The sequence below is a fragment of the Heptranchias perlo genome, chromosome 3 (assembly GCF_035084215.1).
Source record: "Heptranchias perlo isolate sHepPer1 chromosome 3, sHepPer1.hap1, whole genome shotgun sequence".
Classification (NCBI taxonomy): Eukaryota; Metazoa; Chordata; class Chondrichthyes; order Hexanchiformes; family Hexanchidae; genus Heptranchias; species Heptranchias perlo.
In genome coordinates this window covers 33,564,264-33,580,347 of record NC_090327.1, presented here as the reverse complement: position 1 = coordinate 33,580,347, position 16,084 = coordinate 33,564,264, and the positions used below count along the sequence as shown (strand labels likewise).

At 44.4% G+C, this 16,084-nt stretch overlaps 1 protein-coding gene across 1 annotated transcript in view; it reads right to left on the bottom strand.

The window, feature by feature from the left end:
- The window catches only part of LOC137311712 (corticotropin-releasing factor receptor 2-like), a 165,203-nt gene that overhangs the window by 39,270 nt on the left and 109,849 nt on the right, over window positions 1-16,084 (bottom strand). The window contains exon 8 of the mRNA XM_067978757.1: window positions 11,887-11,959. Within this exon, the coding sequence (XP_067834858.1) occupies window positions 11,887-11,959 (73 nt within the window). The remainder of the gene's footprint in view (window positions 1-11,886; window positions 11,960-16,084) is intronic.

The following is a 16,084-nucleotide window of genomic DNA, read 5'->3' as shown; positions in this document are numbered from 1 at the left end:
CCGGACCTCTCCAAGCAGCAGTGCACAGGGAGGCGCAGATTCGCTCGACATGTAGTCGTGGAGATCTGCAGCCTCTTTCATGCCGAGCTGCTCCTGGCTGGCCCCAGCACCAACTGCTTACCTGTCGCTGGCAAAGTCACCACTGTCCTCCACACCTTCTCCTCCGCATCCTTCCAGGGTGCAGCCGGCAACACCGCCGATGTCTCTCAGTTGTCTGCGCGGACGAGCCCTGCAAATACACCTGCACCTACTCTGCAGTAACACGATGGGTGGCATCAGTGGTGGGTCCTCATAGTGATACCCAGGAGCGGGCATTATTGGACACAATGGACAGGATTCGCGGAGACATGGCAGTGGTGGTGTCAATATAATGTGTGCTGTTTGTGGCTCTGAAATTCAATATGGGTAACACCCATGACAAACCCTCAGACACCCTTGTGCACCCCCTTCATGCTGACGAGACGTTTGCCTTACCCTGCCTACTGCACATATGTAATGCATGCCCTGTGGCTGCAGCACAGGTGGTGGCAGGTTGAGTGAGGCTGGCCGTGAGGGAGATGCACGAGAGGGTGAGTATGGGATGGAGCCATGAGATTGTATGAGGATTGGGTCGCGTGTTAGTGGCAGGATGAGTACTGGCGAGGTGAGTAGGTGGAGGTAAGATGAGGATGGGGTTTGAGTGGGCATGAAGGGTGATGTGACAGAATAGTGTTGGCGGTGCCGAAGGAGATTTGGGGTGGGGGCAGTGTTGTGGCAGACGGAGTGTAGTGGAAAGACTTCGTGTTCTCACTGTGGCTGACCTACTGCGGTCATTGCAGCGCCTCCTGCACTGTATGCAGGTGGGCGATATGTTGGTGGTGCAGGTGACCCCCTCTGCCACCTCGAGCCAGGCCTTCTTGGTGGCAGAGGCAGGCCGCTTCCTCCCGCCCGCCGGGGGGAAGATCTGTGTCCTCCCCCTCCTCCTCACCCCATCTGATGATACCTGGGGTGAGGCATCATTAAACTGGGAGCAGCCTTCCCCCTGGGGTGCTCCATGCTGCAATTTGTCCCATTGGTTGCAGCATCTGTCAGTGGAGGACTGCCCCTTTAACGAGAGAGCCTCCAGCTGACAGATCGTACTGCGCATGCGCAGCCCGCCCGACGCGCAGGCCAGCGCCGTGGACCCCGGAGGAGCAGGTAATTGGATCCTATTAGTGGGTTGCCTGCTACGATCGCGTGGGCAACCCACTAATTTCGCCGTTCGCGTTTTCGACGCTCCCGGAGGACCACCCGCTGGGAACCCGCAGGCCTGCTAAATTCGAGCCCCATGTATTGTTCTATATGTATAAATGCGTAGGCTTCAAGGAGCTCCTGAAACATTTACCTGAGGAAGGAGGAAGTCTCCGAAAGCTTGTGAATTTAAAATAAAATTGCTGGACTATAACTTGGTGTTGTAAAATTGTTTACAATTGTCAACCCCAGTCCATCACCGGCATCTCCACTTCAGGAAAGATGGGGAAGGAAAGAAAGGAGGGGGGATGGCAGTATTGATTACGGAGAATATTGCAGCACTGGAGAGAGAGGATGTTCTGGAGGGGTCAAGGGCAGAATCTATTTGGTTAGGGTTAAGAAATAAAAGAGGTGCCATTATACTTCTGGGTGTATTCTACAGGCCACCAACTAGTGGGAAGGAGTTGGAGGAGCAAATTTGCAGGGAAATTACAAAGAGGTGCAAAAGCTATAGAGTAGTGATAACGGGAGACTTAAACTATCCTAAATAGACTGGGATAACAATAATAATGTAAGGGGCAAAGAGGGGGAGGAATTTTTGAAATGTGTTCAGGATGACTTTCTTGACCAGTACGTTACCGGTCCAACGAGGAAAGAGGCATTGCTGGATTTGGTTCTAGGGAACGAGGCGGGCCAAGTGGAGCAAGTGTCAGTGGGGCAGCATTTAGGGAGCAGTGATCATAGTATCATAAGGTTTAGAATAGCTATGGAAAAGGACAAGGACCACTCTAAAGTAAAAATACTCAATTGGAGGACGGCCAATTTCAATGAGATGAGAACAGATCTGGTCTGGATAAATTGGAATCAAAGATTGGCAGGCAAAACTGTAATTGAACAGTGGGCGGCATTTAATGAGGAGATGGTTCGGGTACAATCCAGGTACATTCCCCCGAGGCAGAAAGGTAGGCCAACTAATGACAAAAGAGAGAGTGAGTAAAATGAAATGGAAAAAAGGGGCATATGACAGATGTCAGGTTGATAACACAAGTGAGAACCAGGCAGAATATAGAAAGTTCAGAGAGTAAGTGAAAAAGGAAATAAGAGGGGGCAAAGAGAGAGTATGAGATTAGACTGGCGGCCAACATAAAAAGGAATCCAAAAGTCTTCTACAGGCATGTAAACAGTAAACGGATAGTAAGAGGAGGGGTGGGGCCACCTAGGGACCATAAAGGAGATCTACTCATGGAGGCAGAGGGCATGGCCGAGGTACTAAATGAGTACTTTGCATCTGTCTTTGCCAAGGAAAAAGTTGCTGCCAGAGTCTCAGTAAAGGAAGATATAGTTGAGATACTGGATGGGTTAAAAATTGATAAAAAAGAGGTACGAGAAAGGCTAGATGTACTTAAAGTCACCCGGTCCGGATGGGATGCATCCTAGGTTGCTGAGGGAAGTAAGGGTGGAAATTGCGGAGGTACTGGCCATAATCTTCCAAACATCCGTAGGTAAGGGGGTGGTGCCAGAGGACTAGAGAATTGCAAATGTTACACCCTTGTTCAAAAGGATAAACCCAGCAACTATAGGCCAGTCAGTTTAACCTCAGTGGTGGGGAAACTTTTAGAAACGATATCCGGGCCAGAATGAACAGTCACTTGGACGAGTGTGGATTGATTATGGAAAGCCAGCATGGATTTGTTAAAGGCAAATCGTGTTTAACTAACCTGATGGAGTTTTTTGATGAGGTAACAGAGAGGGTAGATGAGGGCAATGCAGTTGATGTGGTGTATATGGACTTTCAAAAGGCTTTTGATAACGTGCCGCTTATCATCAAGATTGCGGCCCATGGAATAAAGGGGGAGTAGCAACATGGATACAGAGTTGTCTAAGGGACAGGAAACAGAGAGTAGTGGTGACTGGTTGTTTTGCGGACTGGAGGGAGATGTACAGTGGTGTTCCCCAGGAGTCAGTGCTGGGACTACAGCTTTTTTTGATATACATTAATGACTTGGATTTGTGTGTATAGGGTACAATTTCAAAATTTGCAGATGACACAAAATTTGGAAGGGTAGTAAACAGTGAGGAGGATAGTGATAGACTTCAAGAGGATATAGACAGGCTGGTGGTACGGGTGGACATGTGGCAGATGAAATTTAACGCAGAAAAATGCGAAGTGATACATTTCAGTAGGAAGAACGAGCAGAGGCAATATAAACTAGAGGGCACAACTCTAAAAGGGGTACAGGAACAGAGAGATCTGGGGGTATATGTGCACAATCGTTGAAGGTGGAAGGACAGGTTGAGAAAGTGGTTAAAAAAGCATACGGGATCCTGGACTTTATAAACAGAGGCATAGAGTACAAAAGCAAGGAAGTCATGATGAATCTTTATAAAACATTTGTTCAGCCACAGCTGAAGTATTGTGTCCAGTTCTGGGCACTGCACTTTAGGAAAGATGTGAAGGCCTTAGAGAGGGTGCAGAAGAGATTTACTAGAATTATTCCAGTGATGAAGAACTTTAGTTACGTGGATAGACTGGAGAAGCTGGGGTCGTTCTTCTTGGAACAGAGACTGTTGCGAGGAGATTTGATAGAGGTATTCCAAATCATGCAGATTCTAGACAGAGTAGATAGAGAGAAACTGTTCCCATTGGCGGAAGGATCAGGAACCAGAGGACATAGATTTAAGGCGATTGGCAAAAGAACCAAAGGTGACATGAGGAAAAACTTTTTTACACAGCAAGTGGTTAGGATCTGGAATGCACTGCTCGAGGGGGTGGTGGAGGCAGATTCAATCATGGTCTTCAAAAGGGAATTGGATAAATACTTGAAAGGAAAAAAACTGCAGAGCTATGGGGATAGAGCAGGAGAATGGGACTAGCTGGATTGCTCTTGCATAGAGCCGGCACAGACTCGACGGGCCGAATGGCCTCCTTCCGAGCTGCAACCTTTCTATGATTCTAGGTGCCGTCTTTCGGATGAGATGAGGGGGATTTTAACTATCATATTAACTGGGCAAATCAAATTGGGCAGGGCAGCCTTGAGGAAAAGTTTATTGAGTGTATTAGGGATGGATTTCTTGAGCAGTATGTAACTGATCCTACAAGGGGGCAAGCAACCTTGGACCTGGTCCTGTGTAATGAGCCAGGATTAATTAATAATGTCCTAGTTAAGGATCCCCTTGGAATGAGTGACCATAACATGGTTACATTCCATATCCAATTAGAGGGTGAGAAGGTTGGTTCTCAAACAAGCGTGCTGAGCTTGAATAAAGGAGACTATGATGGTATGAGAGCGGAATTGATTTAAAGTGGACTGGGAAAATAGATTAAAGGGTAAGATGGTACATGAGCATTGGTGTTCATTTAAGGAGTTATTTTACAACTTTCAAAAAATATATATTCCACTGAGGAAAAGAGGGTGTAAAAGAAATGACAGCCATCCGTGGCTAAGTAAAGAAATTAAGGATAGTATCCGACTAAAAACAAGGACATATAAGTTGCCAAACGTAGTGGGAGGATAGAAGATTGGGAAGTCTTCAAAAGACAGCAAAAAGTAACTAAAGGATTGATTAAGAAAGTGAAGATAGATTATGAAAATAAATTAGCAAAAAATATAAAAACAGATAGCAAGAGTTTCTACAGTTATATAAAAAGAAAAAGGGTGGCTAAGACAAACGTAGGTCCCTTAGAGGATGAGACCAGGAAATTAATGGTGGGAAACATGGAGATGGCAAAAATGCTGAACAAATATTTTGTTTCAGTCTTTACGGTAGAGGACACTAAGAATATCCCAACACTGGACAAACAGGGGGCTCTGGGGGGGGAGGAGGAGCTAAATACGATTAAAATCACTAAGGAATTGGTACTCAGTAAATTAATGGGACTCAAGGCGGATAAATCCCCTGGACCTGATGGCTTACATCCGAGGGTCTTGAGGGAAGTGGCAGTAGGGATTGTGGATGCTTTGGTAATAATTTTCCAAAATTCTCTGGACTCAGCAAAGGTCCCGGCAGATTGGAAAACTGCTAATGTAACACCCTTATTTAAAAAGGGTAGTAGGCAGAAGGCTGGAAATTATAGACCAGTTAGCCTAACATCTGTGGTGGGTAAAATTTTGGAGTCTATTATTAAGGAGATAGTAGCGGAACATTTGGATAAACATAATTTAATAGGACAAAGTCAGCATGGCTTTATGAAGGGGAAGTCATGTCTGACAAATTTGCTTGAGTTCTGTGAGGACATAACGTACAGGGTGGATAAAGGGGAATCAGTGGACGTAGTGTATTTAGACTTCCAGAAGGCATTTGACAAGGTGCCACATAAAAGATTATTGCTCAAGATAAAGAATCACTGGATTGGGGGTAATATTCTGGCATGGGTGGAGGATTGGTTATCTAACAGGAAGCAGAGAGTTGGGATAAATGGTTCATTCTCAGACTGGCAACCAGTAGCCAGTGGTGTTCCGCAGGGGTCGGTGCTGGGTCCCCAACTCTTTACAATCTATATTAACGATTTGGAGGAGGGGACCGAGTGTAACATATCAAAGTTTGCAGATGATACAAAGATGGGAGGGAAAGTAGAGAGTGAGGAGGACATAAAAAATCTACAAGGGGATACAGACAGGCTGGGTGAGTGGGCAGAGATTTGGCAGATGTCATACAATATTGGAAAATGTGAGGTTATGCACTTTGGCAGGAAAAATCAGAGAGCAAGTTATTATCTTAATGGCGAGAAACTGGAAAGTACTGCAGTACAAAGGGATCTGGGGGTCCTGGTGCAAGAAAATCAAAAAGTTAGTATGCAGGTGCAGCAGGTGATCAAGAAGGCCAACGGAATGTTGGCTTTTATTGCTAGGGGGATAGAATATAAAAACAAGGAGGTATTGCTGCAGTTATATAAGGTATTGGTGAGACTGCACTTGGAATACTGCATACAGTTTTGGTGTCCATACTTAAGAAAAGACATGCTTGCTCTCGAGGCAGTACAAAGAAGGTTCACTCGGTTACTCCCGGGGATGAGGGAGTGGACGTATGAGGAGAGGTTGAGTAGATTGGGTCTCTACTCATTGGAGTTCAGAAGAATGAGAGGCGATCTGATTGAAACATATAAGATTGTGAAGGGGCTTGATCGGGTGGATGCGGTAAGGATGTTCCCAAGGATGGGTGAAACTAGAACTAGGGGGCATAATCTTAGAATAAGGGGCTGCTCTTTCAAAACTGAGATGAGGAGAAACTTCTTCACTCAGAGGGTAGTAGGTCTGTGGAATTTGCTGCCCCAGGAAGCTGTGGAAGCTACATCATTAAATAAATTTAAAACCGAAATAGACAGTTTCCAAGAAGTAAAGGGAATTCGGGGTTACGGGGAGCGGGCAGGAAATTGGACGTGAATTTAGATTTGAGGTTAGGATCAGATCAGCCATGATCTTATTGAATGGCGGAGCAGGCTCGAGGGGCCGTTTGGCCTACTCCTGCTCCTATTTCTTATGTTCTTAAACTGAGGCTCTGGCTGCCCTCTGAGGTGGATGTAGAAGATCCGGTGGCACTATTTGAAGAAGCACAGGGAAGTTCGCCTGGTGTCCTGGCCAACATTTATCGCTTAATCAGCATCACTAGAATAGATTATCAGGTCATTTATCTCATTGCTGTTTGTGGGACCTTGCTGTGCGCAAATTAACTGCCACGTTTGCCTACATTACAATAGTGACTATAATTCAAAAGTACTTCAATGGCTGCAAAGCATTTTGGGACATCCTGAGGTCTTCAAAGGCACCATATTAATATAAGTTATTTCTTTCTATTAGAGTTCGGTTGATTGACACTCCTTAGAATCTAAAAAAGAGATAAGGTTTCCTGGAGTTGCCTTTCTTTCAATGTAAATCCCCAGCTTCCTTACTGTTTCTTCGTAGCTGAGGTACCTAATCTCCAGTAGTAGTTTAGTTGCTCTCCTCCGTATACTCTTGTCCACACTGTAGTGCGATGACTAGAACTGTACATAGCGTTAGGCCATGGGAGAGCCGAGTTGACTCTTGTATATTCTGATTCCCCCTCATGCATGGAAACAGAATATTGCTGGCACTGAAGAAAACAAGATTTTATTTTAAAGTGATGTCACTTTAATCGTAATTATTAAAGCTACCCTTTGTGAAAACTATCATTTGGAGATTAACTAAAGGAAATGAATCCCAAAAATTTGTCTTCCCGTTTTCCTATGCTCCACCATTGGCAGCTGTGCCAACAGCTGTCTTAGCCCTAAGTCCTGAAATTCCCTTCCTAAACCTCTCTGCCTCTCTCTCCTCCTTTAAATCTTATTGACCAAGCTTTTGATCACATGTCCTAATATCTCTTTATATGGCTCAATGTCAAATTTTATCTGATAACGCTCCTGTGAACCACCTTGGGACATTTTACTATGTCAAAGGCACTATATAAATGCAAGTTGATATAGTTGGATAACACTAAAATCCTAATGAGCTCTAAATACAAAAAAAAGTAATATAAAAGTTAGTGGTGTTAAAATGAGTCACTAACATCTATTTTTTGTTATTGAATTACTGTGAAGCAAATTAATTTTCTGCTGATGTGCTCCGTTTTTTTTTCAGACTCAGCCATCACTATAAGAGCTTTTGCTTCTAAGGTCAATCCAAGTTGATTAAGTGTCAATTAATGTCTGTAGTTTCAATGCTGAGTAAATCCAGAAGTAGGGAAGGTTTTTTTTTTAACTGCAATCACAACCATTTTATCCACCCTTGGGTAAAAGATAATGGGGCCAATGTAGACTTTTTCCTTTTAAATCAAAGTCAATTGAAGTCCAAAGCTCAACAACTGAGCTTTAGCTATTCCCCAGTTATCCATGAGCCTTCCTTAAACAATTAAAACGCTGGGGAGGCTGAATGTACACAATGGTCAATTATTGCGTGTCAGTAAGGTCAACAAAATGGATTCCATCATTGTTTCTTCCTTGCACATCAAGTGCAGATCTTTCTAAATGACAGCTCATCTCACCAACTCAACATTTTGTTCCATTCTGTATTTACTGCTATAATAAATCACAGCGAAGAACCAGTCGACGACTTTCTCGAAGTTTTTCTGATCAATTTCTATAAGAATTTGTAAACTAAAAAAAGAGAGGGGAACTGAGTGGTACAGTGCACTAGACAGGGGCAACAAACGTTGAGAGGGTTGTCCTGTGAGGAAAGATTGAGTAGAATGGCCTATATTCTCTGGAGTTTAGAAGTATGAGAGGTGATCTCATTGAAACATAAAAGATTCTAAGAGGGCTTGACAAGGTGGATGCTGAGAGGAAGTTTCCCCTGGCTGGAGAGTATAGAACTAGAGTCATAGAAGTTTACAACATGGAAACAGGCCCTTCGGCCCAACATGTCCATGTCGCCCAGTTTATACCGCTAAGCTAGTCCCAATTTCCTGCACTTGGCCCATATCCCTCTATACCCATCTTACCCATGTAACTGTCCAAATGCTTTTTAAAAGACAAAATTGTACCCGCCTCTACTACTGCCTCTGGCAGCTCGTTCCAGACACTCACCACCTTTTGAGTGAAAAAACTGCCCCTCTGGACCCTTTTGTATCTCTCCCCTCTCACCTTAAATCTATGTCCCCTCATTATGGACACCCCTACCTTTGGGAAAAGATTTTGACTATCTACCTTTTCTATGCCCCTTATTATTTAATAGACTTCTATAAGATCACCCCTTAACCTCCTACTCTCCAGAGAAAAAAGTCCCAGTCTATCTAACCTCTCCCTATAAATCAAACCATCAAGTCCCGGTAGCATCCTAGTAAATCTTTTCTGCACTCTTTCTAGTTTAATAATATCCTTTCTATAGTAGGGTGACCAGAACTGTACACAGTATTCCAAGTGTGGCCTGAGACTATGTCCCCAACTAGGGGACATAGTCTCAGGATAAGGGGTCGGACAGTTAGGACTGAGATGAGGAGGAATTTCTTCACTCAGAGGGTCGTGAATATTTGGAATTCTCTACTCCAGAGGGCTGTCGATGTTCAGTCGTTGAGTATATTCAAGACTGACATCGATAGATTTTTGGACTCTAATGGAATCAAGAGATATGGGGATCAGGCGGGAACGTGGAGTTGAGGTCGAAGATCAGCCATGATCTTATTGAATGGTGGTGCAGGCTCAAGGGCCCGTATGGCCTACTCCTGCTCCTATTTCTTATGTTCTTATATTCTTATAGGGCCTTTTCATTTCTGGGACTAGGGTTTAAATACAATCCCTAATCTCCAAAGCACCCTTCTGAAATGTGGAATCACAGGGGCAGTTTAACATGAAGCAAGAACATTTAAAAGTGAATTAGAAAGACATTTGAAGAAGAAAAATATTAAAGGGGAAGCAAAGGGAAATGGGATTAGAGTAGATAGTTCAGTACAGCTCACATTGGCATAGGAATGATGAGCCAAACGCCTCCTTCTGTGCTGAAATTTCAATGGTTCACCTCTGTGTTAGGCTGTGGAGAAATGGACGAAGATCCTTTAAGCAGGTCTCTGCCTGATGAACACTTGGTGGTCATTTCTGCTGACGTCACAGGTGGGGACGCAGACGCAGCACCCAAGAGTGTCGGTGAAATTGTCATTTCAAGTTAGTGATGCGAACGTGTCGTAAAATGTCTTCCTTCTCTTTTTTCCATTCTAACAGTGGGTGAGTGGGTTGGGTCTTAGAATGGCCCATATAAAGAGGGCATTAGAAGTCACCTAGCAGTGCTTGAAAATAGAATCAGTTTATAAGGGCACAATTATTCGAGTGCTCTCCTGGCCAGGCACCCATCCTCCACTCTCCATTAATTAAACTTGGCCAAAACTCTGCTGCCCGTATCCTATCCATTCACTTACACAAAATCTTCCTTTCCCATCACTAGTGTGTGCCTTACGCTTGTCTTAGGAACATAGCAATTGCTGGACAAAAAAAGACCACGGGCCATCTAATTTGCCTTCTACCATCCAAGGCAGTGTCCTTGGTCCAACCATCTTCAGCTGCTTCATCAATGGCATTGCCTCCATCATAAGGTCAAAAATGGGGATGTTTGCTGATGATTGCACAGTGCTCAGTTCCATTCGCAACCCCTCAGATAATGCCCGCATGCAGCAAGACCTGGACAACATCCAGGCTTGGGCTGATAAGTGGCAAGTAACATTCGCACCAGACAAGTGCAGGCAATGACCATCTCCAACAAGAAAGAGTCTAACCAACTCCCCTTGACATTCAATGGCATTACCATCGCCGAATCCCCCACCATCAACATCCTGGGGGTCACCATTGACCAGAAACTTAACTGGACCAGCCACATAATTACTGTGGCTACAAGAGCAGGTCAGAGGCTGGGTACTCTGTGGCGAGTAACTCACCTACTGACTCCCCAAAGCCTTTCCAAAAGTCAGGAGTGTGATGGAATTCTCTCCACTTGCCTGGATGAGTGCAGCTCCAACAACACTCAAGAAGCTCGACACCATCCAGGACAAAGCAGCCCGCTTGATTGGTACCCCATCCACCACCCTAAACATTCACTCCCTTCACCACCGGTGCACTGTGGCTGCAGTGTGTACCATCTACAGGATGCACTGCAGCAACTCGCCAAGGCTTCTTTGACAGCACTTCCCAAACCCGCGACCTCTAGCCCCTAGATGGACAAGGGCAGCAGGCGCATGGGAACACCACCTGCACGTTCCCCTCCAAGTCACACACCATCCCGACTTGGAAATATATCGTCGTTCCTTCTTCATCGTTGGGTCAAAATCCTGGAACTCACTACCAGCCAGCACTGTGGGAGAACCTTCACCACGTGGACTGCAGCGGTTCAAGAAGGCGGCTTACCACCACCTTCTCAAGGGCAATTAGAGATGGGCAATAAATGCTGGCCTTGCCAGCGACGCCCACATCCCATGAAAGAGTAAAAAAAATCCTCGTAGTTGCATGATACAATAATGGAGTTGTTGACTAATCATAGCAATCGATCTCTATCAATTAGTCTACAACAGACCCAGAAATGACAAGAGGAAAACCACAGTGGTGGAGAGCTTTGGGAGGTATAGGTCCAAAGTCACCTGTTCCTTCCAAGCATGCTACACTTACCATTTGTCATGTCTCAAATTTCTCATGTACTGTATCCCAAAATGTTAATGTCCTGGTCAGCACCTTGTGTGATTAATGTAAATAAGCTGATCCAGGAAATGTGAGTATTATCCACACAATCAGGCAGTACTATCATCAGCTCAGAACCTTTGAGGCATGACGCATCAATAGAGGAAAATCAGTCCCTGAGCATCATATGTGAAAGGGCTCCATTCCCCAGCACTAACTCCCTCATCTTGATGTGGAGATGCCGGTGATCGTTTCACATCGTTCACCTGACGAAGGAGGTAGCCTCGGAAAGCTTGTGAATTTAAAATAAAATTGCTGGACTATAACTTGGTGTTGTAAAATTGTTTACAATCCCTCATCTTGATGAGCGTAAGATTCTCAGAAAAAAAACCCAACTTGAGCTGCACACTAGCAATCATTGCACTTAACAAGAAATAGGACCAATTTTAGGAAAACACGTGGGACAAAAAAATCAAGGGGAGTGCACCCACGGTGTCCTTTCGCCAGCAGACGAGGCCCCTAAACAGGACCGCAATTCAGTCGAATTTGCAGTACTGTATTTACACACTTACCAGCAGTACGAGTATCACTGGGCCCTGGTAGATGTAGTCCATATACTTCACTGGTGCTTTTCCAAACCAGCATCTGTAAATATCAAGATTTCTGTTAATTGCCATCGGCTTTGTTCCAGCACAATCACTGTGCTGGCAGTCTGAGTCGTTCAGATGATTTATAGCAGCAATTTAAAAAAAATGTGACACAAGGTTGAAGACGATGGCAGAGAAAAAGCACTAATTATTTTCTGTACTATGATTTATGTAAGTACCTCATTATTCCCATATACTTTAATTACAGAAGTGGGACTTTCTGTAGGTACTTTGTAAATGTGGCTAAAACGCTTCAAATAAATTCCCTTCACCACTCAATTACAATGGCTAGAGGCCCAGCTACAAACCACAGTACTAGACTCAATAATATCAAAACGTTACGCAGAGCTCCCCAATAATCTAATGGGTGAAGACACCACCTGGTTTCGGGCTAAGCCAGAAGGTCCCCAGTCTGCACTTTAAGTCAGGATAGCAGTTGGGGTACTATGATTGACCCAGAGTGCACTGGGGTTGAGGAGAACATAAGAACATAAGAACATAAGAAATTGGAGCAGGAGTAGGCCAATCGGCCCCTCGAGCCTGCTCCGCCATTCAATAAGATCATGGCTGATCTGATCCCAACCACAAATCTAAAGAACACAAGAAGTCGGAGCAGGACCCGGCCACATAGCCCCTGGGCCCTCTCCGCCACCCACAGGGCATTGACCGATCCGAACTCAGCTTCATGTCCAATTTCCTGCCCGCTCCCCATAACCCCTAATTCCCTTTACTTCTAGGAAACTGTCTATTTCTGTTTTAAATTTATCTAATGATGTAGCTTCCACAGCTTCCTGGGGCAGCAAATTCCACAGACCTACCACCCTCTGAGTGAAGAAGTTTCTCCTCATCTCAGTTTTGAAAGAGCAGCCCCTTATTCTAAGATTATGCCCCCTAGTTCTAGTTTCACCCATCTTTGGGAACATCCTTACCGCATCCACCCGATCAAGACCCTTCACAATCTTATATGTTTCAATAAGATCGCCTCTCATTCTTCTGAACTCCAATGAGTAGAGTCCCAATCTACTCAACCTCTCCTCATATGTCCGCCCCCTCATCCCCGGGATTAACCGAGTGAACCTTCTTTGTACTGCCTCGAGAGCAAGTATGTCTTTTCTTAAGTATGGAGAACAAAACTGTATGCAGTATTCCAGGTGCGGTCTCACCAATACCTTATATAACTGCAGCAATACCTCCTTGTTTTTATATTCTATCCCCCTAGCAATAAAAGCCAACATTCCGTTGGCTTTCTTGATCACCTGCTGCACCTGCATACCAACTTTTTGATTTTCTTGCACTAGGACCCCCAGATCCCTTTGTACTGCAGTACTTTCCAGTTTCTCGCCATTAAGATAATAACTTGCTCTCTGATTTTTCCTGCCAAAGTGCATAACCTCACATTTTCCAATATTATATTGCATCTGCCAAATCTCCGCCCACTCACCCAGCCTGTCTATATCCCCTTGCAGGTTTTTTATGTCCTCCTCACTCTCTACTTTCCCTCCCATCTTTGTATCATCTGCAAATTTTGATATGTTGCACTCGGTCCCCTCCTCCAAATTGTTAATATAGATTGTAAAGAGTTGGGGACCCAGCACCGACCCCTGTGGAACACCACTGGTTACTGGTTGCCAGTCCGAAAATGAACCATTTATCCCAACTCTCTGCTTCCTGTTTGATAACCAATCCTCCACCCATGCCAGAATATTACCCCCAATCCCGTGATTTTTTATCTTAAGTAATAATCTTTTATGTCGCACCTTGTCGAATGCCTTCTGGAAGTCTAAATACACTACGTCCACTGGTTCCCCTTTATCCACCCTATACGTTATATCCTCGAAGAACTCAAGCAAATTTGTCAGACATGACTTCCCCTTCATAAAGCCATGCTGACTTTGTCCTATTAAATTATGCTTATCTAAATGTTCCGTTACTGTCTCCTTAATAATAGACTCCAAAATTTTACCCACCACAGATGTTAAGCTAACTGGCCTATAATTTCCAGCCTTCTGCCTACTACCCTTTTTAAATAACGGTGTTACATTAGCAGTTTTCCAATCTGCCGGGACCTCTCCTGAGTCCAGGGAATTTTGGAAAACTATCACCAAAGCATCCACAATCCCTACTGCCACTTCCCTCAAGACCCTAGGATGGAAGCCATCAGGTCCAGGGGATTTATCCGCCTTGAGTCCCATTATTTTACTGAGTACCATCTCTTGAGTGATTTTAATCGTATTTAGCTCCTCCCCCCCGAGAGTCCCCTGTTTGTCCAGTGTTGGGATATTCTTAGTGTCCTCTACTGTAAAGACTGAAACAAAATATTTGTTCAGCATTTTTGCCATCTCCATGTTTCCCACCATTAATTTCCCAGTCTCATCCTCTAAGGGACCTATGTTTGCCTTAGCCACCCTTTTTCTTTTTATATAACTATAGAAACTCTTGCTATCTGTTTTTATATTTTTTGCTAATTTCTTTTCATAATCTAACTTCCCTTTCTTAATCAATCCTTTAGTTACTTTTTGCTGTCTTTTGAAGAATTCCCAATCTTCTATCCTCCCACTAAGTTTGGCTACCTTATATGTCCTTGTTTTTAGTCGGATACTATCCTTGATTTCTTTACTTAGCCACGGGTGGCTGTCATTTCTTTTACACCCTTTTTTCCTCAGTGGAATATATTTATTTTGAAAGTTGTAAAATAACTCCCTAAATGAACACCACTGCTCATGTACCGTCTTACCCTTCAATCTATTTTCCCAGTCCACTTTAATCAATTCCGCTCTCATACCATCATAGTCTCCTTTATTCAAGCTCAGTACGCTTGTTTGAGAATCAACCTTCTCACCCTCTAATTGGATATGGAATTCAACCATGTTGTGGTCGCTCGTTCCAAGGGGATCCTTAACTAGGACATTATTAATTAATCCTGACTCATTACACAGGACCAGGTCCAAGGTTGCCTGCCCCCTTGTAGGATCAGTTACATACTGCTCAAGAAATCCATCCCTGATGCACTCAATGAACTCGTCCTCAAGGCTGCTCTGCCCAATTTGATTTGTCCAGTTAATATGATAATTAAAATCCCCCATAATTATGGCTGTTCCCTTATTACATGCCCCGACTATCTCCTGATTAATACTTCTTCCAGCAGAGTTGCAACTATTAGGAGGCCTATATACTACGCCCACTAATGTTTTTTTTCCCTTATTATTCCTTATCTCCACCCAAACTGTTTCATTATCTTGATGCTTTGTCCCAATATCATTTCTCTGTATTACAGTGATTCCTTCCTTTATTAACATAGCCACCCCACCTCCCCTTCCTTCCTGCCTGTCCTTCCTGATTGTTAAATACCATGGCATATTTAATTCCCAGTCGTTGTCACCCTGCAGCCATGTTTCTGTAATGGCCACAAGATCATACCCATACGTAGTTATTTGTGCCGTTAACTCGTCCATTTTATTACGAATGCTCCGTGCATTCAGATAAAGAACTTTCAAATCTGTTTTGTGACGCTTAGTTCCTGCTTTTTCCTTTTTTAACACTTTACCTATTACTCCATACCTTCTGTCCCTTCCTGTTACGCTTTCCTCTCTCTCCCTGCTCAGGTTCCCAACCCCCTGCCACTTTAGTTTAAACCCTCCCCAACAGCACTAGCAAACACTCCTCCTAGGACAGCGGTCCCGGCCCTGCCCAGGTGCAGACCGTCCGGTTTGTACTGGTCCCACCTCCCCCAGAACCGTTTCCAGTGTCCCAGGAATTTGAATCCCTCCCCCTTGCACCATTCCTCTAGCCACGTATTCATTTGAAATATCCTCCTATTTCTACTCTGACTAGCACGTGGCACTGGCAGCAATCCTGAGATTACTACCTTTGAGGTCCTATTTTTTAATTTACCTCCTAACTCCCTATATTCTGCTTTTAGGACCTCATCCCCTTTTTTACCTATATCGTTGGTGCCTATGTGCACCACGACAGCTGGCTGTTCGCCCTCCCCCTCCAAAATGTTCTGTAGCCGCTCCGAGACATCCTTGATCCTTGCACCAGGGAGGCAACACACCATCCTGGAGTCTCGGTTGCGGCCGCAGAAACGCCTGTCTATTCCCCTTACAATTGAGTCCCCTATCAC